This window comes from Tachysurus fulvidraco, chromosome 8 (assembly GCF_022655615.1).
Source record: "Tachysurus fulvidraco isolate hzauxx_2018 chromosome 8, HZAU_PFXX_2.0, whole genome shotgun sequence".
In the NCBI taxonomy this organism is placed as follows: domain Eukaryota; kingdom Metazoa; phylum Chordata; class Actinopteri; order Siluriformes; family Bagridae; genus Tachysurus; species Tachysurus fulvidraco.
Genome location: NC_062525.1, coordinates 18,688,992 through 18,716,157, shown reverse-complemented (window position 1 = coordinate 18,716,157; position 27,166 = coordinate 18,688,992). Strand labels below are relative to the sequence as shown.

The 27,166-nt window shown below is 37.4% G+C and overlaps 1 protein-coding gene across 4 annotated transcripts; it reads right to left on the bottom strand.

The window, feature by feature from the left end:
* Window positions 1-26: 26 nt before the first annotated feature.
* On the bottom strand, window positions 27-26,826 carry qki2 (QKI, KH domain containing, RNA binding 2). 4 transcript variants are annotated; one of them, XM_047817517.1, is made up of 9 exons: window positions 25,984-26,826; window positions 18,876-19,018; window positions 14,229-14,345; window positions 11,400-11,543; window positions 8,638-8,725; window positions 8,109-8,399; window positions 7,923-7,943; window positions 7,008-7,082; window positions 27-2,636 (listed from the first exon to the last, which is right to left on the bottom strand). In XM_047817517.1, exons 1-9 carry the CDS (start codon window positions 26,123-26,125, stop codon window positions 2,620-2,622), a joined length of 1,038 nt encoding a protein of 345 aa, XP_047673473.1. In that variant the 5' UTR covers window positions 26,126-26,826; the 3' UTR covers window positions 27-2,619. The 4 variants fall into 4 exon arrangements, with proteins under 4 accessions (XP_047673473.1, XP_026996377.1, XP_047673475.1 ...); XM_027140576.2 differs by having other exon boundaries at window positions 8,109-8,402; window positions 25,984-26,825; XM_047817519.1 differs by lacking the exon at window positions 7,923-7,943.
* Window positions 26,827-27,166: the final 340 nt, after the last annotated feature.

The window sequence follows — 27,166 nt, the reverse complement described above, 5'->3', positions numbered from 1 at the left end:
CACAAGAGAAAAAGCGACAAAGTTAGTTTCTTTTAAAACTATGATTTTTAATATCCTGCTATTGCTTTTTCAGTACAGAGTTTAGTCTTTAAAATGTCAGTTCAACACTCTTCTGCTTAATGTCACACAGTTTGATTTGAAAAGATTCAAAGCAGACAAATTATCAAAGTAGTTAAAGATAAAGTTCTTTAAATGTTAGTACCAGAGGCAAGAAAAGATTAATCAGATTATATAAACAAAACCGTTATTAGCTCACACTTTACATAGAAAGGCACAGAAGTCAAGCAACACTAAAACTCAAAAAGACAAACCAAATGGCCCAGCAAACTCTATTATGCTATATTAAAAAGGGAATTGAAGCAATGGCTACAACATTATGCTGGGTATTAAATAATATTGTCCTATAAATCAAAATAATAATAATAATAATAATAATAATAATAATAATAATAATAACCTGATTGGCATTTTGTCCCTATTAAAATGAATGATATTCTAACACCAGATTTCCATGAAATTCCACAAATCATGATCGACTGAAAAACTCCTCAAATATCAATTTCTGTAATAAGGCATAAGAGTTCATATCAGAAAACATGATTTAATGTTATTTCATACATACAAAATGTGATAGAAAAATACATTTTATAGCTGTTACAATGGTTATAAATAGGACCAGACATTTCCAATGGAATAAACATGACTGCTTAAAAAACAGGGAGGTGCAGTTGACTGGTGTAGATCATATTCATGGAGCCGAACACACACACACACACACACACACACACACACACACACACACACACACACACACACACACACACACACACACACACACACACACACACACACACACACACACACAGCCATTTACAGAAGTGTATAATACTGCTCATAAAAAAAATAAATAAATAAAAAAAAAAATGAAACAGGTCAAATTTAGAACCCAGTACTCCAGTTTCGAAGTTAATTGAGAAGTTGATTCTAAATTTTTTCCTGTGCTGATTCCCACGTTCCCAAAAAAAAAGAAAAAAGAAAAAAAAAAAGAAGATAAAACAGACTTCCTAGACATTTAAACAGTACTTTATATATGGCACTACATATAAAGAAACAGAAAAGAGATACTGAAGATCCAGTTAGAACAACCTTGATTATTCTTGTTAATCATATTACAAATTAAAAAAAAAAGCAATCTCCATATTCTCGATCTAATCGTTTCCTGGTTAATGCTGGGCTCTGTAATCTGGAAGACCTGCTGAAAAACCTCATGTAACTTGGCAAGAGCAACTCAATTGCATAGAGTTCTAGTTTTAAGTTTTCTTTTCACAGTTCACCTCTTAATAGTGTACGATTAAAAAAGAAACACCTGCTGCATCATCATGCTAATTCTGAGAATTAATAGTAATAACTAAAACCTTCTCTTTTTTGATGAAGATATCGATAAACGCTGTCCTGACGTGATCGTCCTAGTGGCGGAGCAGATGTTACTGCTGACCCACAGTGAGAATCACAAAGTAACCAGTAACTAATATAATGTTAGCAGGCATGAATGTAAATAAGAGTTAGAAATAATCTTTATGCATAAATGTTAAAACAAAACAAAAATAAAATAAATCTAATTTGCTTGGTGTGATTTTGCATTCCATTCCATTTCCAAATTAAAAAAAAAAAATAAATAAAAAATTGGAGAAACTGATTATAATCGATATGTTGTCATAAACAGTGACGGATATCAATCGATCGCGATGATGATGTAAAATAAGGCACTTTAAAAGTTAAAAAAGACATTTTGGTCTCTAAAATCTTTCCATTGTGTAAAGAAATAATTGTTTTTCTTCTTTATTAATTACAGTTTTGACATCACATACTGTAGATTTATAAAAAAAAAAAAAAAAAAAGAAAAAAAAAGAAAAGATAATGTGAAAAATAGAGTAATTTTACCTGCAGCACCCTCATATCAAAATGCATGAGCTAGTATTCAGTGCTTTAAAAATGTATCCTATTTGCGTTTATTCAAGATGCTGATGGGCGAAAATGGCTTTTATTTTATCAGTGTACATTTCAATATCGAATTATCTTCAAAAAACTTCGCAGACTTCCCCTGCTCATCTTCATACTCTCACAAATGGACATGCTGATTCACATGAACACATTACACAGCCACGAAGCTCCAGTCCTGTACGTCTCCACACCCTAATCAAAGCTCCAGCTTAATGCTCAATCTTTATATTCTATTATGAATTCTGAAAACTGTTTGTTTGTGTGTGTGTGTGTGTGTGTGTGTGTGTGTGTGTGTGTGTGTGTGTGTGTGTGTGTGTGTGTGTGTAACTGTTTCTACATGGCATTCTAAACCATATTATTGCTACTATTTATGTTGCTGCAGTGCAGGCTGTGGAGACTAGATCACCTGACCCTGGAGGTCCTCGGATGCACGGTTGAGCTCAGGGGGACTGTCACTGCTGTGTTGTGTTGTATTTAGAGAATTCAATCTGATTCCTTGCTCACCAGCAGGCTGCGAGTACGAGACAAGTGAAGGACGAGAGCCAGAGAACTGGTCAGCACACAGGCAATGGTCAGGTCATCATTGGGTGAAGAGTGGAGAGCTCAGAGGGTCATTGGTTAGTTGCCGGTGGCAGCTGGGTGGTTAGGAAACAAACGGACAGACAGATACGTAAAGGGGGGAAAAAAAACAAAAGAAAGGACACATAGGAGGACACAAAAGAAAAAAGATAGAGAAGGAGATTAGTGTCCGCTAGTGACAGTCAGATGACAACATGACATTACTAATCAGAGCTACTGTCAGAGAAACTGTTTAATATCTACATTAAATACGGCAAAATCATGATAGCCTCATGATTTCACGTAAAAGCCCAAACTCCCAGGTGAAAATGGTTAAAGAAGCAGAAAGGCGAATCAATTACAGAATTCAAAATTAAACCACCACTTAATGGTTAGTAGCAGTCAAAATATGGTAGGTGAACATGATTTATAGACCAGAGTAAAGAGGTAAATAAATGAGTAGCTTGTCCTCTGACTGCTATTAAGCATTACAGTGTCATTCAGTCCAAAGTCATGAAGCTGCTAGTGATAATGGGTTTGAATTCATGAGTAGTTAAAGAGATGTGATTGCAGAAAAACAAAAAGACTGCAAAAAGTTTTTCCCTCGCAGAATATACAAAAAATGGTCTTTTTTTGACTCAAGCAAAAGTTTATTGTCTTTAAAATTTGTCTATTTACAATGATACAAAAAACACAACGCTAACGAAACAGAACACCAAAACAACTGCCGAAGGCGGGGTGAAGAATAATGAGAAAATAAAAAGAGACAAAACTACAATATTTCATATGTCAAAGAATATAAAATGTACTAAAGAAAATCATTGGGATTTCTATACCGTTCGCGCCTCTAGAAACACGTTCTGCATTTTTCTCTAGCATATATTTTCTATTTTTCACATATACAATATAATCTGAATTTCATCAATTTTTGATGCTGTAGAAATATTGTTTTCATAAATGTAATAGAAAAACACTACACAAGTAAATACTGTTTTTTTGTTGTTTTTTCAAATAAGACAATGGCAACAATAAAAAAAAAAAAAAAGCAAAGAACTTTACAATAAACCAAAAACATAGAATATGTAATATTTCTTCAGTTCATCTTCGGTGTGCCAAGAGAAAGGGTTTCTCAATAACATCACAGAATTCTCATCAGTTTAACTCTTACAGAAAGGACACTCTTGAAAATATTGTGATGATCGTAGAGCTCGAAAAACCTCGGTCCCGGCACAGTCCACCACCCTGTACTTTGTCCATCAGTCTAACCTATGAGGTTTCACCTGTCTGTCTATTTCCTGACATTGTTTTTGCTCTGTCTAATAACCGACAAAGATCTGTTGATTTAAGAAATTCAGTGCAAACGATGTGCTGTATTTTTTATGAAGAGGTATTTCAGTATGGGGAACTATTAAGAGTTCATAAGCACAGCATATCACTGTTCAGCTGTGTTGAGTCTAATACAGAAGTCTGCTCAAACTTATAATGCCTTATAATAACCCTCTCTTCCCCAAACAATTCATACCCTTCATAATATACTGTCAATTTCTCCCAGGTGACCCTGACCATGACCTTTGTCTAATGCCTATTGACCTTTACATCGGTGACATTTTGTTATTTTGAGCTGCTGTGCTGTAGCTAAATACAACCTATTTAAATAATGCGATAATCTTTATTAATCTGTGACATTGTGATGAAATAAGCATTTAAACCTTAAAAGGTAGTGAGAATCCTAAAGAGTTATAACTCAGCAAGTTGCACAGCTCACATTTGTTGATTTTCATTATAGTTTTTTCTATTAATATGACTTAAAGACATCATTTAAGGTCATGGGCAGTAAGCCAGATGAGATACTTTGACATTTTGTGCAATTTTACAATTGTTTTTTTTTATTATTATTAATCTAGTCAGTTTTATTTCTCGGTTATGTGTTATGTGTTTACAGTGGTAAATTTAATTCAATGTCAAATCAGTAATCTTACTATTACCATCACATTTAACTTCCATAAACCCAAATAGTTGTTTGATATGACTAATCTAGTATAGTTTCATTATTGAGCCATCTCTGAAAGCTGAGTCCTTAATCCTCTTAGATATGTTTTGCTATAAAAAAAAAAATTGGTCCTGGCAAAAGCCTTAATAAGAGCAGTAATTATGGAAAAAAGTCACAGGTTCGTCAAATACAAATTAGGTGAAATTATATAAATAAAAATGAAACGTCATTACATAAAAAAAAAAAAGTAAAACAATAAAGTTAAGACAAACTGATTACTGCTTAGGTTTGACAGAGTTTTGAGATATATATATATACAGTAATCCCTCGCCACTTCGCGGTTCAAGTTTCGCAGTTCAAGTTTCGCGGCCTCAGTGCATCGCTGATTTTTCAAAAATATTCATCGAAAAATAAAAATAAAAACGGTTTCCCAGGATGCCAGACAAAGAGAGAAACTCTCTCAGAGGCTTTGTACATACCCACGGGCACTCAGACCAGGCACATGATTGGTTCCATGATTGGCTGCGCATCATCGCATCCTCTCCCAGCTTCTTCCCTTGTTGTATCTCGCCACACTCGTTCATGCTGTCAACTGTGTCTCGCATATTGTGTTCGAAATTAACTTTTCGTTAAGCCCTTACAATGCCTCCTAAGTGCCGTGCCCCTGCGAAAGATGCCTCTAGTGAGCCCAAGAGGAAGAGGAAGATGATGGCCATCAGTGAAAAGGTCAAACTTAGGGCCAATCCTACTTTGCGGATTTTCACCTATCGCGTTATGGGGTTCCGGTCCCCATTAACCGCGATAAACGAGGGATCACTGTATATATATAATATATATATATATATATATATATATATATATATATATATATATATATATATATATATATATATATATATATACTGTATGCAGAAAGTTATACAATGGGCTTAATTTTTGTATTAAAGTAATTTTGCCTAGGAAAAGCTTCTAAACATGCTCTGCAAGGCTGATGTAATATTGCATAAGATGTAATACTGGGTTTACTACAGTACAATGAATATTGTTGCTTGTTGATCAATTTTACATTAAATGTGTTATACTTATTTGTAATTATGTTGGTCTTCAAATATCAGACTTATTCTTGTAAACATGGTCAAAAATAATAATAATAAAAAATCCCCTTTTATAAATTAATCTGGAAAAAGGTAAAACACATTTCCAGGCACAAGATAAAACTGGCTGAATGCAAGACTCTAAACACGAATGTATTTAAGAATAAGAACGAAACACTAAGACACAGAAAGTGAAATCATCAGAAACTAAATGAGAGAAAGAAAGAGAGAACCTAATAAGTAAAAACCCCATTAGCCTTCATTGACTGAGAGCCATAAGGTCATCCCATGGTCATCAGTGTAATAGAGCTTTAGTTAACAGTCCATATAACTGTGTGAAAAAACTCTTTCTCTAATAGCTGAAGAGTTTAACTCCAAAACATGCAGTGTGATAAATCCACCTGTGAAGCCATCCTGGATGTAACACTTATACCTAGCATTGTAATAGTGTCATTAGAGCTCATTTTACACAGTGCATTAACATGTGCATTTGGAGATTTTGACCTCATGAGGTTATCAGATATGTACTAGGGTTGTATCTCAAGATGTACATGATGTTTACATCAGGCTGGGAATACAGAGTATGTACTGTATATCCACATCAAATTATTTTAAAAAATTCATTTACATCACTAGAGGAAAACTAAGTTTAATCCATAAAATAAAATAATCTCTAGCACTTCTTCTTCTCCTGCCATGTGGATAACTACAGGCACACTCTATACTATACTTGTGATGCTAATCAGTTTAATGGCACAGTGTATGCGATAAACATCAATATTCGGATACACATGTTAATACAAGGTGTAAATGGAGCTTATGCATCATCTCAGTCTAATCTAATGCATGTACTTGCATGATCTAAATTGGCTTAAGTGCTACCTTCTTAATATTACATTACTTACATGACAAACATTTTAACATGATATTTTTATATATGTGGTTATAAACTAAATATAGTGTTATTCATTGTTGCCGCCACCACCAGTATATCCCCAACTTGTGAACATGCAAACACACACACACACACACACACACACACACACACACACACACACACACACACACACACACACACACACACACACACACTTAATACCTGTCATATAAGTGATATGTATTATTAACTAACAGTATCAGTTTATGTGAACAACGATAAGAATGGCTGAATAATTGTGGATGATGAAGATGTCCATAAATAAAATGGAATTTTTAGTTTGAACTAAGACTGAAAGTGTAAGAAACCTCCAAACTCCAATCTCTCTCTCTCTCTCTCTCACACACACACACACACACACACACACACATACAAACACACACACACACACACACACGTATTGCTTGAACACTGGGGCTAAACTAACCTCTTTCTGCGGTCACAACCCTTTGGTAAGGATGGACGCGCATATCCTGCCTTCGTACTTTAGTAGTCACTGCACCTGCTCAGAACGTAACATTACCAATAAAATAGAAAGTAACATCAGATTATTAATCATTACAGCGCATCAACAACAAAACACTGAAAAATAACTAAACAAAATACATCCACATCAACCTTGTAAAACACAAATAAATCACAAAAATAAGAAAATGAAATTCATTAGAAGCTTAAGGGCTCTGTTTCCATGATGCAGAAATCTTCCATTGGAATGTGCAAACATTTCTAATAGATGACATAAGAGAAGTGTTCATATCGCTTCACTTGTTGTACTATGACAACAGAGCCCTTATAACCATCTCTTTCTCTCTCTAAAAAAAAAGGAAAACTTCTTTTACAAAGATAGATTAATTTCACACAGAATCCTATAGCTAGATTTACATTGGCACATTGCAAGTGCTTCAATTGCTATTACAGTTTATAACACGGTCAGCTATAATACTGATAATACTTTGAGAACACTAAGACATGAAGCAAGCTCAGGGAATGTAGCTGACATGGTTTCAAACCGTATAGGAGGATATTTAAAGCACAGTGATAACGACAAAATTATTTTATTAATCGTTAATATTGTAGGTATCTTTAATTTTGAATTATTTCATACTGTAAGTCAAAGACAAACCAAAATAATTCAAAGTTTTTTTTAAAAAAAAGGGTAAACTCTGGAAAGTTAAGACCAGTGTAAACATCAGTAGTAATGATTTCTTGTCTTGGTTTGTCTTTTTTTTTAGTTAACAAACAGTTAGAGGGAATTTTTTTTGTTGTTGTTGTACTGCAAACTGCTATATAACAAAAAGTTAACATTTCTGAGGAATGTAGACTGTCCACGAACTGTACTAGCCTTTTGTGGGGAAGGCCATACCTAAAAAGAGTAAGACAGAGTGCTAAAATTAGTTTTTTTTTATCCCAAAAATGACAGACAGCATCCGGAACAAAGATTTTCTATTTGGTGATGGTAACTTAGAATAGATTACGAACATGAATGGGGACGTAAGCACAACACAACAAGAAAGAAACAAGCACTTACCTAATACACCACTGGAGTCAATGGGATATTCAAGGATAGAGGTGGCAGGGGCCAGAGTATAGGGATACTCATATGGGGTGTAGATAATACCCGACTCAGGGGTTTGCTGCATCAGAGTGGGGTGAGGGGTGCCAGCAGGCATGAGAGCAGAGGTCTGGATCTGTCGGATGAGAGGCATGAGGGTAGGAGCAGTAGGAGCAGGAGTACGCAGGGCTGCAGCAGGCATCACTGGGGAGGGGCCGGTGATGATTCGAGGAGCCTGGGCACTGGCAGCCAAAGAGAAAGCCAAGGCTGCTAAAGAAGAAAAGATAAAAAAGACACAGATGCAAGAACTTTTTTTTTTAAATGAGGTCAAAGCAAGGGATGCAAATAAAAATAAAAATAAACTGCTTACCGTGTCTTATTTTGTTGAAAACACAGCAGCAACATACCCCTCTATGTTACATATTACACAACTGCAAAAGTAAATATTGCGTATCTACACTACACTCTAACCAGGAGTACAGATTATTAAAATGTTAGCCCTTACATGATTTGATATTGGCATCTCGGTATGTGCCATTGAGAATTGCCAGCTCCATCAGCTGCATCTTTTTCAAGTTGTCTTCACCTTCGGCCTGCCAACACACACACACACAGACACACACAGAAGATAGAGAGAGAGAGAGAGAGAGAGAGAGAGAGAGAGAGAGAGAGAGAGAGAGAGAGAGAGAGAGAGAGAAACTGAAATCTAATGAAATGGCTTTGAAATATGGTACACACCAATGTTACTTTAAATTGTCCTGGTTTTGTGTTTTTTTTTTTGTTTTGTTTTTTTTTAAGAACCAATTATGGAGACTATTAAGCAAAAGCTTTCAATAGACTCTATTTAAATACTCATTGTATTACTGTGTAATGCTTAAAAGCTGAGTTAAACTGTGCAAAGATCCAATCTGTGTGTTACATTAGTGCTGGGTTTCGGATGTGCTAGTCTCGCTCTGTATATAAAAGATAGGGTTTCCGCACTTGCTAGTAAACTGAGTGTGAGTTGCTTCAACACTGTCCAAACAAACCAGCCAAAATGAACATGCAGAGCACAGAGGTTAAAGATACAGCTCATGTTTCTCTCAACAGCTTGGAATCAGTGCCTTCTCACGTTCTCTCCCTCTCTTGTTCCATCTCCTTCTGTCACTTCACGGTCTACTCTACTTCTCTTACTGTCAACTTCCCATTCTGCTGTCTGCTTGTTCTGCATTTTAGCAGTTTACTCACTCTGCCCATTCCACTCATCCACCCTATACAATCTCAGAGTCTCTAAAGTGACGGCTAATGTTTCTTCAAACGATCCCCACTCAAATGATCGTTTCTCCTTCTCTCCTTGTCCCTAATTTCAGTTAAAACTTTATCAAAATGAAACTTTACTTTCTTATAGAAACTTGGTATTTCATAAAACAAACCTAAAAATTATATTGTTAGAAGTTAATAGTGCAAATTTGGACCGTGCTCACAGCTGCGATGTGGAGAAGCTGTGAATCTGGTAGTTTTAATGATCTGCTGGATATTACAGCATGGGTTCGGGTCAGGTCAGAGTAAAGCAGGCCACAGAATGATCTAAACTATGTCAGCAAGCACAGTGGAAAAGAAAAGCTGATCCATTCAGAGTAGGATCAGAGTGTGCATGTGAGTGTGCCCTTTGCTTACAATGCCGATGTCTGCCTGCCAAATGGCCTCAGAGCATGATATGGGTCAGCATGGGCAGTGCTTAGCAGTGATCAGTGTGATATCCACGCTGCTTTCCAGACCAGTGTAAAAGGTTGCAAAGTGCATGCATGACTGTGAGCTCAACGGTATAATAATACTTCGCAAACCTTTTTAAGCAAATGTCTTTCAAAGACACTTGTCGCACCACACTGTTGGAGTACGGTGCGGCCACACACTGACACACTGTAAAAATAGACAGCTGGATATTTTTAGTAGTCTGGTAGAATCCACTCCTATCCTGTTAGTCTGGGTGGAGGCAGTGGAAGTGGAAGTACATTGTTAAACAGGACACCATATGCTTGGTTGTGTGCACACGTGCATATGTGTGTGCTAATATATGTAAGAATATTTTGTCCTAGGCAAAATAGTGTTTCACGTTAGAAAGGGAAAAGTAGCAATGTGTTTAATCAGGGAAGCTCTATAAAAAACATTTTCTATATATAATATGTGCAGATTAACTTTTCTTTGAGAAGTTTTTCCGTAATTACACTCACCACTTCCCATAAAAGAAAACACTGCCAAAAATGACCACAGCTTATGGACCAAGTTAACCAACTGTGGTTGTGTGACCGTTATTCATCACTGATTCCGAAGTGGAAGTTGGTCGCAGTACTGCACCACTTTTTGTTTGATTACAGTCTACCATTATACGAATGTTGATCTTTGATGCGTTTATCTTCAGCCAATGCCTCTTGATGTCAACACTGCTAAAATCTAGAAAGAGCCTAGCCTCCATTCACTATGTACCACCAAAAGGGCACGACTGTCAATCATGGATCATTGAAGTCCCAAGACGATTTCCATGGCAGCATGATGAGCCGCTCATTCCACATCGCCCCTGAACCTGAAGGTCTATTTCCAGTCACAATTACAGTACACGCAGCCATTACACACTATAACCATCCATACATCAGCATACTATTCATCTACTATGTTGAAGTCTTGTGTTTCTATGGGTATAATATTTATGGACCATTTCACAAGTGAATAACAATTCAGCACATAATCTACTTTTCCCTGTAAAATGTAAAAGCATCTCCTGCTAACCTGCTGTCACTTTGTCAAAACCTACAGCTTTATCATCATTCTGCTCTATGCCTGATGGCAACACAGAGCTTTCTGATGGCCCCAGTGGGCACCTAGAGTCCCGACCCCTCTGTCTCATGTCTCTCATTAAATTTTTAAGCACAGCCAATTAGGCCCATTAAAGCTGTCCACAAGGCTCACCTTTGAACATCAGAATCTAGTGTATGCATGCGGCTGCCTTTCTCTCCAGTGCCGGTCTTTCTTTCTGTCCCACACTCTCTTTTGCCTCTAAGGACTCGGTAAAGCTAGTGTGAAAATGGCAGTCATGCTGAGCACAGCTATTTGAGCAAATACATTCATCAGTGCTTATGCGGCACTTCTTTTAACCGAAACCCACAGGTCTTGTTTGTTGAACCAGATCAATGTGTTCTTGCCAATATGACATTTTTGCTTAAAACTTGGGTGTTCTGATAAACACATGCAGATTAAAGGGGGGAAAGGTAAGAGTGTAAACATGTGACTCACTGCAGGGACAAGCAGCTTCTTAACTTCCTCCACAGCTCTCTTGAGTTTTATCTCAGCACGGTTCTGTGAGTCTTCGACTGTGATAAGCACATGCAGGTCCTCGTTCAGATGCTCCCAGTTAGGCTTTCCACGGTTCTGCTCCTCCTGTACAGATTAAAGGATGGGAAAGCATATCTGCGTTATAGTTTGCATCGGCTGTACGTATCTCTACCACATGTAGAATTGATTTTTCAGGGAAATTATTTTTTTTTAATTCTTAAGTACTTATGTACAGCTATACTACCATGTGCCATGCCCTCCTGCTATATCTAAGTAATTGCTCACATTTTTTCACCTTGACATTGGTTGTGACAGAACACATCTAAAGTGATTTACAGTGCAGCACTGTTACATTATTGATTCTGATTGGCCAGAGGTTGTTTTTTTTTTGTTTGTTTTTAACACAGCCTTATTGAATTCTTGAATCTGCCTGGACAGAAGGTATGGATTACAGATTTTTAGTAGCATGACCTGGTAAGCAGTGCTGACTACAAGGTAAATAATAAATGAATGCACTTGTGGTAATACCTACCATACTTTCTTATTGTTTCTTTACTAGCAGCTAATTCACATGTGGTCCCTTTACATCATTTCTGTCTAATAATGAATAGAATAAAAGCATGTATTTTACCAAGCAGAACACATACAGTAACTGATGATATGATGAAGTTTTCTGCTTGGAAATATTTATTTAATAAACACACAAGTAGTTTCCAGTGTCAACAACTTGTAACAGTCAGTACGTTTTCTGCTATAAGGACACTGTCCAGGACGGATGTCTCAGCAACATGACAGGCTGTGTTTTGTTGTTTTTTTATGAGTGTTAAAAGAGAGGATGATGGGAACAACTGTTTACAGCTGTTATAACATGGTATAAGAAGAATAAAGCACTTTGTGACATGCTGTTATAATTATAGCTTTAGGTTACAGTCTTGACTAAATGTGGTTTCATCAGCTGGGTTATCATCTCATTAACTTTTACAACTTTTACAACACGGAGCTTGGATGAACAGCACAATTGTTTATGATAACGCCTTTCATCTTAGTGTAGTATGACATACTGAAGAAAAGTTTTTTTCGGATGCGGAAACATTAGAAAAGTAGCATCACAACAGGGATGCACTGTATTTACTAATTACCGTCTGCCTGCTCACAAAGGAGTAATTACTCGATCAAACATACAGTATACACTCAGTAACAAAAGATGTTCTAATGCTCTTGGGAGCTAGTTTCATGTTAAAAGTGATCTTTGAAGTGTAGAGATACAGTAGAACTATATTGGTTGGTGTCAAAACAAGACTCTGCCATGAGTTTATGTGTTTGACCTATTTGTTAATGGCTGCATGTCAGAAATGGCTGACATGCCTAGGGGTCAAATTATTTACACCTTCAAGCAAGTATTAAATCACTCTGTTTAGATAGTAAGACTGGAGGTGACTTATTGACCATTTTATAAATCACTCTGATTTAGAACCAAATGATAAGATTTAAATACGTGTAAATAAGTCCATATTTATCCCGGTCTAGTGAAAGTGATTATAATTTAGAAGTTATACAACTAGTCATAGAAAATTAGGACACCAAACAGCACCCAAAGGCTTTTCTTTCATTTCAAAACATAACCAAACTGCCTCAAATTTATATCTATAAAGCAGGGGAATGTTTCACACCCTCCTATGTGTGTTTTACAGGGATTGGGATTATAAATCTAATTTTGGTGGGGAAAAAAAAATAAAATAATACATGGTTCCAGATGGTATCTCTGTTTGAAGCCTGGCTTGTTTAGTCCTGGCTGTTTTCTTTACAACCCCTTCTCTCTTTTTCTTTATTTATATAACATTTTTTTTTATTGTCAACCATTACTGTAAAAACTCATTGGTGACTACTGTTAGCTGATAGAAATGGCAACCTCATAGAAGCAGGATTTAATTGCAGGGGTAAAATCCTATATTTCAGACATGCCTCCGCATAGAAAGCTCCAAACACAAACCTGCAGCAACACATTTTCATCATGTCCATTTAAATACACTCTATTAAAGTCTGTCTGATGACAGCGCCGGTAAAATTTGTGATGGTACAGCTTGGAGAAATATGGCACCATGCCTGGGGGATCTTAGTTCATTGCATTTCATTAATTCCCCCATCACTCTGAATTAGAAATGCACAGAATCACATCTGCCATATATTTAGTGCTGCTCTGCTACCAGTTATCAATCTGCAGACACAGACAGATAGCTATGTTCTGTTACTCGATGGTCATATTCCTTCAGGCCAAAATCAAAAAAGTGTGCTGCAAACATGTACATTTCAGTATTCATCAGCATGGACCACTTCTCAATATACTCGAATATACAGTACAGTTATTTCAATAAAGTACTGTCTTTTAGAAGATTCATTTAATTTGAAAATATAAGCAATATAAAATAGAACATGATAGCTTGCACTAAATGGTATAAACATATTGAAAAATTCACCCCCTCTTGCTCAGCTCTAAAAAGCAAAAATGCTCCTAAATGTCTTTCTCTAATAACACTCATTTTCATTTTAATTCAAGTCATTTTTCCACTGTCAGACACCCTTGGAGGCAAACAAAAAGTCTGTTTTTTCCCATTGTCGTGTAGGACAAAGAGATTCCGAAATATCGAAATGAATGACCTAAATCTGCATGTTCACATGTGTTTGATTTGCACAAATCCAGTATTTACAGACATAAGCATTCATATGAGCATTCTAATGCAAATAAAATATCTATTGAAGAGGAAAAGGGCAAAAAGAACGGCAAAAGCTCACCTTCTTCTTGTCTCTCATGGAGCCTTTGCCTCGCACCATTATCTTGCAGCCTGTCTCAGCCTCCAGCTGTTTGGCAGTGAGTCCACGTGGACCAAGGATTCTCCCCACAAAATTGAACTATAATACACAGACATGAGAGAAGAAGAAAATATGGCATTTAATTAAAACCCATGAACATTAATGCACTTGCTACACGTGTCTTGCTATCAAAACAGTCTAGTATCCTGAGGAAAAGACCGGTCACTGATCAGCTAAATCATAACAGCTGAGTGACTGATATGTTGACTGACTTCACTACATGCATCACAAATTACAACATAAATTTAATTACAGCAACATATGGGGTTGTAACACATAACCTTTAAAAAATTTTTTTTTTTGCTATTTATTACTTGTTTTGTAAAATTCGGAAAAAGAAATCTCGGAAAGAAATCACTGAACATCCTACGACCAAGATCTCCGATGTTGAAGACACAAACACTCACTCACTGTACCGTCACTGCTGCATGTTGTTAAAAGTCTCATGTGAACTAAATCGTGCTTAACATAATTTGATCAAAGAGGCCTGAAAAAACTCTGGGGAGAGTCGGAGGAATGGTCTGTCCCCTGTAATGAACATCCAGAACTCAGTGATTCTTATGAATGAAGCATTTGTAAAGAGAAGATCTGTCCCATCTTTCATCCCATGACACAGGTCAATTTTTAACCAGGCCTAAAACAGCATGACATCCATTTAAGACATTTGCTTATGACTAATGCTTTGAGTCATTCAATTACTGCTCTGATTTGATCTGAGGTGATTTTTCTCTTTATATCTGGTAACATAAAAGTGCTTTTTTTGGAAATTCATGTAACAAATGGTTTGCCTATAGCAAGCATCTGTGCTTTTGAATAAGCTGAATTGACCATATTGCCTTAATGCCTTGATATCAGGAGCCAATGTTTAAGACAGGTGTTCTCGTTTCAAATCTAATTCATATTTAATTAATAAAGCTGTAAAAAAAGGATTTCCACAAGGATTTTTTCTTTAAATTATGAACATGAACTCAAAGTACATTTCATTGAAGTTAATTTGCATACATCATTTTATGACCCCGTTATAAGAAATATTACACGTCAAAAATTAAAAAGCACAGATTCAGTTTCTTGTGCCATTACATATGCTGAACCAGAGAAATAAAATGGCACATATGGAACAGAAAGCAGATGTATACACGTAATGATAAAGTTCCCTGATAACATGACACAGCATACAAAGTAACACATTGAAAACTTTCAATTAAAGACAAAGGAGTGTATCGAGACCATAAAGAGATGACCATGCACTGTTCAGACTTAAAGACCTCCCGAAATTCACACAGAAACCTTAGTGTTATTTAGTGTTAACAGCATGTGCAAAAATTATGCACAAAATATAGATATATTCCTGACTGTACTATACTTCACCAGATCTTTGCACAACAAAATCAGCTCTTCAGCTGGACCTTATGGAAAGGCTTACAAATGACCCAGCGAGAAAAAGGTCACTTAACACTGAGCCAGTAAACTGAGCCAAGAGTTTTGACTGGCACGGAACTGAATCGTTCAGAACAGGGATATGTAACAGGGAATATTATAAAGTTAAAGTTAATCAAATTAAATGACTCATTTGTGACTTAATGTATTTCAATCGGATGCATCCAATAGCAGCCTGGAATAACATGTTTTGTTTTATTGGCTGGTGGATACACTGATCTTTGGGTGCTTGACCTTAACTGTCAGGATGGCAAAGTGATAAGCCAGACAGCTGTCTCTCTCTCACTCTCAGGGTCACAATGCATTCTCTTCCTTTTAAAGCCCATCTCTTCTCAGCCCGATCACAGCTGCGGTGGCCACCGAGCCTCTGTGCTGTATATTTAGAGTTGAGCTCATCAGACTACCGTGCGGCAAAAGGCTGTCTGTGTCATTGTTGTTCACTGTTTTGCCAAAGCGTCATCTCTCCAGTACATCACAAGGTTAAATTTATGAGAAATATGGGCATGTGAAAAATTCTACGCATACAGAAATGTGTCCTTTTAGTTAGGGTCACAGTTAGGGTTAAGACTAACATTATAGAGACTGTAACAGACTTTGCAGTTCAGTGGCCCACGTAGTAACATCTCAGCAATTTAGTATGCTTATTACAGTCCTCAGGTGTGGCTCAATCACAAACAAACATGCACAAAGAATATTAATGATGAACAAAAAAATCCAACACATAATTGAATTTCTCACATCAGGACTTTTTTTTCCTTGTGCCGTTTACTAGTTTTTTGCTAAATTCATTTGAAGTGCTCAACTTTAAATTAACAACAACAAAGAATCAGACAAATCTCATTACCAACCAACACAGAGAACGAGATGAGGAAAGGAAAGGGGAGGGAATGAGAAAAGGGAGAGGGAAGAATATTAAGGGAGAGAGAAAGAGAGAGAGAGAGAGATTGAGAAGCAGGGGGCAGCAGTCTCACAATCACTCTCTGTGATTATATCGTGAAAGAGAGAGAAAGTGCAACAGAGTGGAAAAAATAATCAGAAGGTGAATGTAAACACCTCTCATCTCTGCCTCTCTCATCTCTCCATCATTTCCTTCAAAGCTCTCATTTGTTTTGTTTTTCATGAACAACAGGTGCTGGAGAGGCAAGAATAACTTGATAGATCATTCTTCCTAAATGAGGCAGCTCAGAAAGGAGACATAGTCCAGAGTCTTACGTGCCGCTCCACCGTCAGCTCTGGGCAGTTTTACAACGCTCCCCTGTCAGTGCTGAGGTATTGTGAGAGGCCTGTCAGGGATTATCAGAATACTGATTATGTTGCAGGAGATAAATGTTACACTCTAAACAAGCACAATGACTGATTACATACATCCTAACTGGGCACGTGTGCTTCTTCACTCAATCTACAACAGATGCTACGTCTACTCTTCCACAGTGTCAATGTTTGTATAGTATTTCTATGTTACTTCATTGAATTCTTTATCCCAGTCAAACACCAGGAAAGCCCCAGTCATACTGACCTGTTACTGTATAAGCAGCTTTACTTATTGTCCAACTCTGAGCCATATTTTGAATATTTGCAGTATATGATTGCAATATGAATGTGGATTTTCTCTAGTTTACGCCAAGATGCAACAATTATATTTCATCCTGATATAAACAGCAAGGAAGAAAGATTAATAATAGCTAAACAACAGATAAGATACATCACTCAGAAGCCTTTTGTTTCTCTTCCGAACTCAATTTCCCCGACCTCACTGTCCCCTTTATCGTCTCACTCAACATATTCTCTGTATAATAAACACAACCCGTACCCTTGCATGCCTCTATACAAATGCCATTAGTAATAATAAATGTAGCGCATGAATGTAAAATGTGGATAATCACACATTTGCTATTAGCTGCATTGTGAATGAATCAACAGCAATTTGCAAGTATTGGTTTCTATTCAGGTTGTTTAAAATCATTTTAAATACTTGTATATTACCATTATTTTAATATTCATGATTTCAAGATCATACAAATGATCCTTTCTTATTGTTAAAATAGGCACATTTTACCTATACTGGTGACTAGCACATCCAATGTGGATACGTGACTACAGTCTCACCAGAAAGATCCGTTTTAACCCCTTATAGTTAGTCGAAAAACAGTTTAAAGGAAATATGAGCTATTTGAAACAGCAGTAAATAAATAAATAAACAAACAAACAAAACTTGAAACAAAATAATAACAAAAATCGCATGTTTGTTGTTGTTTAACTAGATGGAGCACATTTATTGGTTCATTCAGTTCCAAAATGATGTGATTTCTCTAAATAAGGAGGTGGGGAATGAGATAATTAAAGAACGTGCCATCCTCCAACCTTAATTACAGTCATTAATAATCAACACAGAGTTTCTAATCAAAGTTCAATTCGCCATGAGACCTCAGTCATTTTTTTTTTTTCGTCAAATTTCTATTTAAGTAAAAGTTCCAAACACCTAATTGGTTATTATATAAGTAAAGAAATAAACACGTTGATAACTAACTATATACTATTCACATAAATCCTGTCTAACTGCCAGTCAGAGAAACATCTAAAGCATTTCTACCAGTATATTGTGATGCGATAACTTTTTTTTTCTAATTTGGATTTTTTATTCAGCATTCAAAAATATACAGATACATAATACAATAAATAAATAAATAAATAAATAAATAAATAAATAAATAAATAAATAAATAAATAAATAGCTCATAATATTTCAAAAGAGAAATCTTTCAATCGTTTTTTCCAGTCTTATTAACCTTATTATTTGTCTAAAAATAAACAGAATTAGAGTCAAATTTGTCATTTTAAATTTGTAATTTAAATGAGCCAGTGTAGTTGATTTCACTATTAAAATATCATTAACTTTGTAGCCCTATCAGGTCAACCTTATCTTTTCTGACTTTCAGGTTTTTTTGTGGTCTGTGGGAATCCTGTGACCAGTAGCAGCTGCCATAAAATATTAAATTAAACTGAAATCTGAAGTTGAATAAAAAGGTAATAAGGCTGTCTAAATGGGGATTGTAACAATATTACCAGCATCTGTTTCAAGACCTTAAGGATAAATAGAATAACTGCAAGGATAAGCAATGGTATCCCACTTACGTCTGGATATTCTTTTACAGGCACATAAAGTTTCTCCTGAAGCTGTGCGATAGGCCCCACGGCGTCTGGGAGCTCCGATGTCCTTTTGTCTGTACTACTGTTCAGTGTGTCATTGTACATGTCCTTCCGTACCCGGCCAATCTCTGCCAAATAGAGCCATAAAAACACACAATTACACAAAAGTACTGAGAGGAATGCACTTCTAGGGAAAAAAAGAAACGAAAGAGAAAAAGAATTCGAGAGGTTGTTAGGACAACTCAGAACTTCAGGTAAAAGATAACTTGGCTAAATCTCTTCAAGACTCTAAATCTCTCTTTGCATTCCAATAGGAACGAGCTTCCTATCTGAACACAAAGGCCGCCCTCGACGCTGCCTAACTTAATGCCTCCTGCCGATTAAAACATAGCAATAGGGATGAAAAACGTCTGTTTGCGATCATATTGACTGATAGTATTTATCCTAGAAAAAGTATCACACAGAATTAACTAACTCGAATGAATTTTATTACACTTTCATTACACGATCACACACACTGCATGAACACAACTCCCTGAAGGCAAGTGAGCAAAACCAGTCATGCACATCAAAATCATCTTAAGTATTCACAAAGAATTAACCGAACAACAAATAGATGCAATTCAAAGGGGACTAAACAAACCCATTATTTTTTACCAAAAACTCTTTGTAGAATATTGGATGAAAGAGACTCCGTACATGAATGTCTGTTCGATGAGGAACAATGAGGTTTGAAACGGCTACATCAAAGTCCAAAAGAGACTTGCAGATTGCTGTAATCTTAATATAACCCTGAGATGAGACACGCGTTGCCTGAAGGGCTCCCATCAGATTCTCTCAGCTGGAGTAAATCTGAGGCCTGAGCATGCTTAAAGCAACTGCTCTGGTATAATATATATATCACAAGCACTTGGCTGACCCTGTCTCTCAAACCACGGGGGTCCATAAGCATGTCGTCGGCACCTTATGATATACAGCCCAGCCACGAACATGCACACAAATCAGCACATACCCAAATACTGTAGTTCATTAGTATTAACACTCTGCTACACAATATAGACACTGGTTTATGAAGCAAGCTACGAAAGAGAGGGAACAGAAGAGGAGTAGCGAGAGAGGCATTTTGGTCGAATGGTCTGAAAATACAGCAATAAAAAGTGCCAGAGTATTGTGTAAATGTTGCTCAGAAAATTGTGATGATAAACTTGCAAATATATATATATATTTTTTACCAGCTAATGTTGCGATACAGGTGCCTTAAAGCAGTGACTAATGTACAGAAACACAACACCTACACACACTGTGTCACCGTACAGTAAGTGCCCTTAACCTTAAACAGCTGGGGTGAACTATAATTGCCACATCCAGTTGAGGTATTATTACAGCACTCTTCAATGGCACTAAAACCAAACATTACGGACTGCTGATCAGCAATACAAAGCCTCCCTATTGCACACCGTCCACCTTACTGCAATCCATCATTTTAAAGTGAGGGAAGAGACAGCAGACAGATCTCAATTACAGTGTGAGTCTGTTTACTGCCATCCGAGTCCACCAGCTCAGTGCTCCATCATGATACAGTGGCTCAGCTATGCTATCATGTAATGACCACATCATTAAGCCATAAGGCATAAATATCACCTCCAAAATCTGCCGTGACGTTCAATGTCTTAAAAATACAGTGTCACTGTTGAACAATTTAATTGCTTTAATCTTATCATAAAACACTGTAATTTTGTGCAAAAATACACGCTCCGATGTTTTGTACCGCAGGTGCTGCAAAAATATCCACAATGTCTAACCTTTTACATTATGTTTACAGCATTTCTCTGAATGGAGTACCCTGCGTGTATGTGTATGTGACGAATAAAATTTGATTTGATTTGATTTGATATTTGTGCAACATCAAGAGTTAATAAATACTTGTACATGTATATATTGTTTCGATGTAGGGAAACCTGCTGGGCAAAATCTGATCTAATATACTGGACAGTGTGTGAATGTCATCTGCTGAATAATGAATACCCTCCATTATTTAGGGAAGTCTGAAATAAAATAAAGCACAGGCGGCGTTGTTAAGAACGTACTGTCCATGGAACATAGGCTCAGAGTCTGCTTTTCTATATAAAATGAACTCGATTTTGGACGCAAAAGCTGAAGAAAAATAGATGTGAAACAAAAACAGTTCTTTTTTTATATTTTTATATTGATAGCATTTGTTATTAGCCACGGTGCTTATTTATGCTTTATGGAATTAAACATTAAGAACTGACTATCAATTGAATTGTTCCGGTCCGAATGGAAGTCAGAGATCTCATCTGGCAAAGAAGTGGACATGATTTAATGCCAGATGTCAGAAAGTTTCCATGGTTGTTTGGAGAAAATATTCCACTGCCAGATAGAACTCTCAATCTTCATGACTATGAGGTATTATGGGGAAAGACAAAAGGGTTACTCTGCTCCACACCACCTTACACTATGTGCATCTAGAGACAAAAAGCCCGTGAAATATATACACATGTATACAGGCTTTTTGCCTCTCCTTGCACACAGTGTAAGGTGGTGTGAAGCAGAGTGACCGTTTTGTCTTTATATACATACACACACACACACATTACAAAAAACATCTCCCTTACTGAATGCTGCTGCTACAAAGCTAATTATTGGATGTTAGCATCACATTAGACTCCATAGCATGGTCTTGCATGCATGGTGAGAGGATCGACCTCAGTGTCTTTTTTTAAACAGGGAAAATCACACTGTGTAACATCCTCAATTCTAATTTAGGGCATTCTCGTGTGTGACAATTTTGGCTATACTGTAGCTTTAAACATTCAAGAATTGCAAAAGAGAGACATGCAAAGCTAAAAACAAGTCATGTGCACAAGATCTTTATGATTATAGATAGATGTACTTGAGTATGGATGTAATGGTCTTGTGGCTAGCTGAAAATGTACAAAAAAAAAGTGCTCACAAAAACAGAAGAAAGGTAGAATTTATTACGCAAAAGTGTTCGGGGGGGGGGGGGGTAAAAGAGCAGGCCTCAAACAGGGAAACAATCTGGGTACATTTCTACTGCCAAAAAAAGAGCTTGTTCCTGACTCTCACACTTTGGAAGCCACCCCACCCACAGAAAGTCCCAGCCAGAAAAGATAATCTTGTATTTTCACTTCCATCAATGTGAACAACCAGAATACCATATATAATGTGATTGGGGCAGTGGAGGCATAAACAACACCGTGATGATATATGGCATTGTGTTTGGATGACAGGTATCCCCTATGCGCAGAGTAGCTACGGAGCAGGTAGCCTGAAACAGCAAGCTTCTGGCAGGCATTTAGCGAGATGGCATTTAGTAGGAAAGTTAATTTTACAGTCAAGCACTTCTATCTTTGTGGAAAAACTGCAGCGATGTGATCTTAAGAGACTAGCCTGACAGAGTGGTTCATCAGCAGTGCAATCACAAATAAAGAGATCACTCATGAGGAGTTTCTTGGTTTACATGGTTAAAGTGAACAGTGACACTGGCTGAGTCTAAATAAACCAGTCTGACTGATGAGATACTATAATAACAGTATAGTTTGAGGTTCGTAAATGCAGTTTCCACTGCACCGTCCTGATGAACACAGTGATGTAGTACCAGTAATAGTGGTTTCAAAATGGTAACTCCATCTCCTAGAGTTTCCTGGAAATCAGAGACACTCAAGGTGAATAGAAGTGTCAGTTTTTTCCCCCATAAGAGCATTTTTTTTTGGGTTCGTTCTCCTTCAGTAACCACATTATCCTGGTTAGGGATTTAAAAGGTGGCCATGAGGTGGAAAAAAAAACAACCCTGGAATGACAGCCAGTTCACTGCAGACCACCATGTACACGGCTATTCACACATCCACACCAAAGGCCAATTTAGTATGATCCAGCTACATCTAATGAAAACCCATGCTGACACATGCAAAATTCCACACAGACAGACCTACAGTACTGTAACTTCTTGTTGAACCAGAGACCCTAGAGCTGTGAGACGTTAACTCTACACAATGCATCGGTACCGGCTGTGCCACCAAGACAGCCACAGATTACAGATCTAATGTAATATCATCCTTCTGAATGCTTAAGTCACCAGGCAACATCCTAAAAGTGTTCATGTCGCACATGACGTAACTGCTCCTTAAACAACTGGTTACAGCTTCTTAATTACAGCGGTGTCAAGAGCACAGAAGGCTCCCTATGAACACGTATATTTAGTGACGTTTCACTCTGACTGCACCTCCTTCATAGTCTGATGTGGTTTCATTGTTCTCCACACTCTTCAGCATGTCCGTGCCTCTCTATCCGGCTGTGTAACATAGCCTAGCTAGAAAGTTATAGCTTAATGAAATTTAAATCAAAGGGCATTCATGTCACAAGTGTTCACCAAGTAAAAGGTCAAAAAAAAATCTCACTCTGAGTAAAAGAAGAAGGTCACTGTAACAAAGACCTACGCTTTTTTCCTGGAATTCACTCCTAAGCAGCATTCTGTCACTCTACAGTCCCAATACCATATTCTTCAGTAAGTCTGATAGTAACAACATACTGATAGATGAGTTATGTGGTCTGTTCTTCACTATGGGTGCACAATGGGACACCAGTTATATACAAACACCAACTGCAGCATGCTGAAGCAGAAAGGACACAAGGACAACCAAAGGTCAAAACAAAAGAAACAAGCTCACATGGCACTTTGTGTATGGGACACCATTCAGAAATAAACACACATGGCTTACAGCTTTAGATAATTCTAATAATAATCTCTTCACATCAAACATACATGACCAAGCCTTGTGTGAGGCGTCCACTAGCCTACACCTTGGCTTTTGCTTTACAAGCAACACATATTTTTGAGACAGCTAAGCCTACTGAAATAATATGGTACATTTGTAAACTCACCCAGACACTCTAAACTATAATTAGAGAGCTTCTTTTAGAGTCAAGCAAAGTGAATGAACGAAGGCGAGAAAATAAAGACGACTCACAATGTAATTGTACAATATTTGTATTCTAAGTTTACCAGTCTCGTCCAGTACACATACTGTATACTTCTACATTGCTACACTTCCACCTTTGCTCCAAGAGTTACCCTATTACTAGAAAATATGTAAACAGGATGTGTTCAGTTGCTCATCTGTGTGTATCTATAAATCTTTAAATGTATATATGTTGTAGAAGAGTAATGACTTGTAATCAAACTATCTGGTGTCACCCAAGAGAAGACAGGTTCCTCTCAAAGTTTTGTTCATCCTCGGACACCTCAGGGAGTTTGACTTGCCGCTGTTGTTCTCTGGTTTTATGGATCTTAACTTATATTCAGATTTCTGTAAATAACTTCTTTATTTGCTTTACAAATAAAATGGTATTTGAAATTTCATTGTCTTATCCTTTTTTTTTATATATTAAGACCTGTTAGAGAGAAATAGAGTAAAATTGGTATTCCTTTTGTGATGTGATGGCACTCAAGCAACTAAAACAGCCAAGAGGCAATCATTTTTTTTTACCATAATCTCAATGAAGGCTCATAAAAGCTATGAAAGCTATTATAAAAGATAACTATGTAGATCTTGTGCTGCTCTTACTAGGCTCTGAACTAGACTGCTGAAACCTTCTATGCTGTCTGAATCAGACATTAATTAGGCAGGCTTTTCAGGCACAGGTTCAACACGACTTTGGATCCTTTCCCAGATTTTGTTACTCAATGCTTTAATTAAGATCATTTAATAAGCTGCGTAAAAGCCGAGTGTGTGTTCCTATTAGAAAACATAATCATAGTCATGCACACAAAACAACACCAACAAACTAAAATCATTTGGCAAAAGACCTTTTTTCCTCTTTGGTCCTGTAATTCTGTCACGTGTTGAGAGCTCACTAAAATAAGACTTGAATAAGGGGAAGTGAAAACAGAAGCTTGGTAAAGTTATTTCGGATTCACATAGCTTTAACCAGAGAACTAACCAGTTTAGTAGAACACAATCTGTGAGGTGATACACAGCCAAAGTCACTGTGCATATCAAGCAGCCTGGCTGAATAGCCTCCAACCCTTAGAGCCAATACTGAGGACATAAATCTGCCAAAATTGCCTTCTCTCCATGCAACCATACACAGTTACTCTTGCTTAATTCATCAAATTCAGCAATAAAGTGAGAAGGAACGACGTCATCATCAGGAAAACAAGCTCGGCATACAAAAGATAACTTTCCAACTCTAGCCAATTTTAAGCAGTTAACTGTTTAGAATCCTAATGCATGATATTGGTTAACGCTATTAATGATACTTATTCATGTCTATTCAAGCAGGAATTTAATTACACGCTCACTCTTATGCAGTAATCCTAAGTAAGTGCTCCAAGCCAACCTGTAAATCATTACTTCTCAAAGTGGGTGTCTATGAAGCATAGCCAGATAGTCCAGGATGTTTTTTAATGATTTTACTGCATTTCAGTGATGTCATCTTAAATCTATAATATAAGTAAAAATGTGGATGTTCCAAATCAACAATTTTTCTCAAGGTGATTGGTTTAGACTGCAATAGAAAGTCAGCTTAAAGGCTACATTTGCGTTATAGGAGTAATAGTTTCAATGTCTGGTTGTTATTTGAATTTGATGTTTTTGGACTGATGTGCGAGGCCCCCACATGTTCCACGCCTTTCATTTGAACTGGCCAGAGCCCCCTGGTGACCGTCGGCGCGCTTGCGCACAAGTTGTGTGTTGACTTCCAAGCAGCAACGCCGCCCTCGCGCATTCTTCACCTACTTACATCGGAGTTTATCAATCATTAGGCAACACCGACCACCCTGATTAATCTCACCGTGGTTACTCACAGAACTTTTTTATTGGGCTTTAAAAATTGAGCTTAGTTATACACTGGACACACGGCCTTTCTTCATGAAAAATAAAGTACAGTATAAGACAGTGGCACATTTGGGGTGTTGCCTCCGCATCCAGCACAAGACGGAACTTTACGCACTGACTCTCTTCACTGTGATGGAAAAAAAGTATTTTGACATCTGCAAAACAACAAGCTAGTGATTTAACAAATACAGAAAGATATTTGTGTAAGTTTTTACCTTCGTCCAGAAGCCGCTCTAGATGATTGAAAATCCCACAAAAGTTAGGCAGGCTGCTCATCAGTTTCTTGTCGTTCATGAGCTGCATGAGATAGTCGGGACTCGGCTTGGGTTTTTCTTTTGTTTCCATTTCCCCCACCATATTTAAAAAAACGTCAACTTTAAATGTAAAAAGATTCAGTTATGATGAGAACACTAGACTCCACTAGACTCCACCAGACCCCTCTAGACTCCACCAGACCCCTCTAGACTCCACCAGACTCCACTAGACCCTACCAGACTCCACCAGACCCCAAGTAGACTCCACTAGTCCCCACTAGACCCCACCAGACTCCACCAGAGTCGACTAGACCCCACTAGACTCCACCAGGCTCCTCCACCACAGGCGCTTTTACCGAGTCTCCTCTTCAGTCCTTGGTTCTCCAGTGAAGTCCCGCTTTGACTCAGAAGATTTTCAGTGTCTTGCTTACAAAAAATATTTGTTCAACAGTTCAACAACAACAAAAAAATCACTGAAATCACTGTTGTGCGGGAATTATAAAGGTCAAAAAAAACTCCGCAAACTGTCCGGACTCCCGCATGACCGGTCAGATTTGTTTTGTTTACTCTCAGAGATTGTAACGCTATTTACAGGCCATTCGGAATCTTTTGGACAGACACTTCTTGGTGACACGTCAAGATGATTTGTAGTACCGATTTGTAGAAACAGAGATCCTGAGAGCTGTTTGAAGTTTGTAGGCGAGCTCTGGAGCTGAAACTCTTCTCCGCTTGGTGTGTCGGTATTCAAGAGACTCTGCTGCTGCGCTGCTGCTTTCCCAACGCCCGCGGTCATGTGACCATCCGCGCGCGCAGCCATCACCCAAGCCAGAGAATAGGAGGAGAAAATTTCTACAGTTCTCTCTCTCTCTCTCTCTCTCTCTCTCTCTCTCTCTCTCTCTCTCACACACACACACACACACACACACACACACACACACACACACGTTTCATTCACTTAAAGACCTCCACTGGTCCCACCAAGAACCAAAATAATGTATATTTTGTAATATTTTGTTACCGACTAGATGATTAGAAACCTGCAGACCGAAGCATTTGTCCATGCACGAGGGGTTTCTTTTGAATCTACAGTATTTGGTTAAACTGCTGTCTTTGGACTGAATTTGACCCATGTGGATTTCTTTCA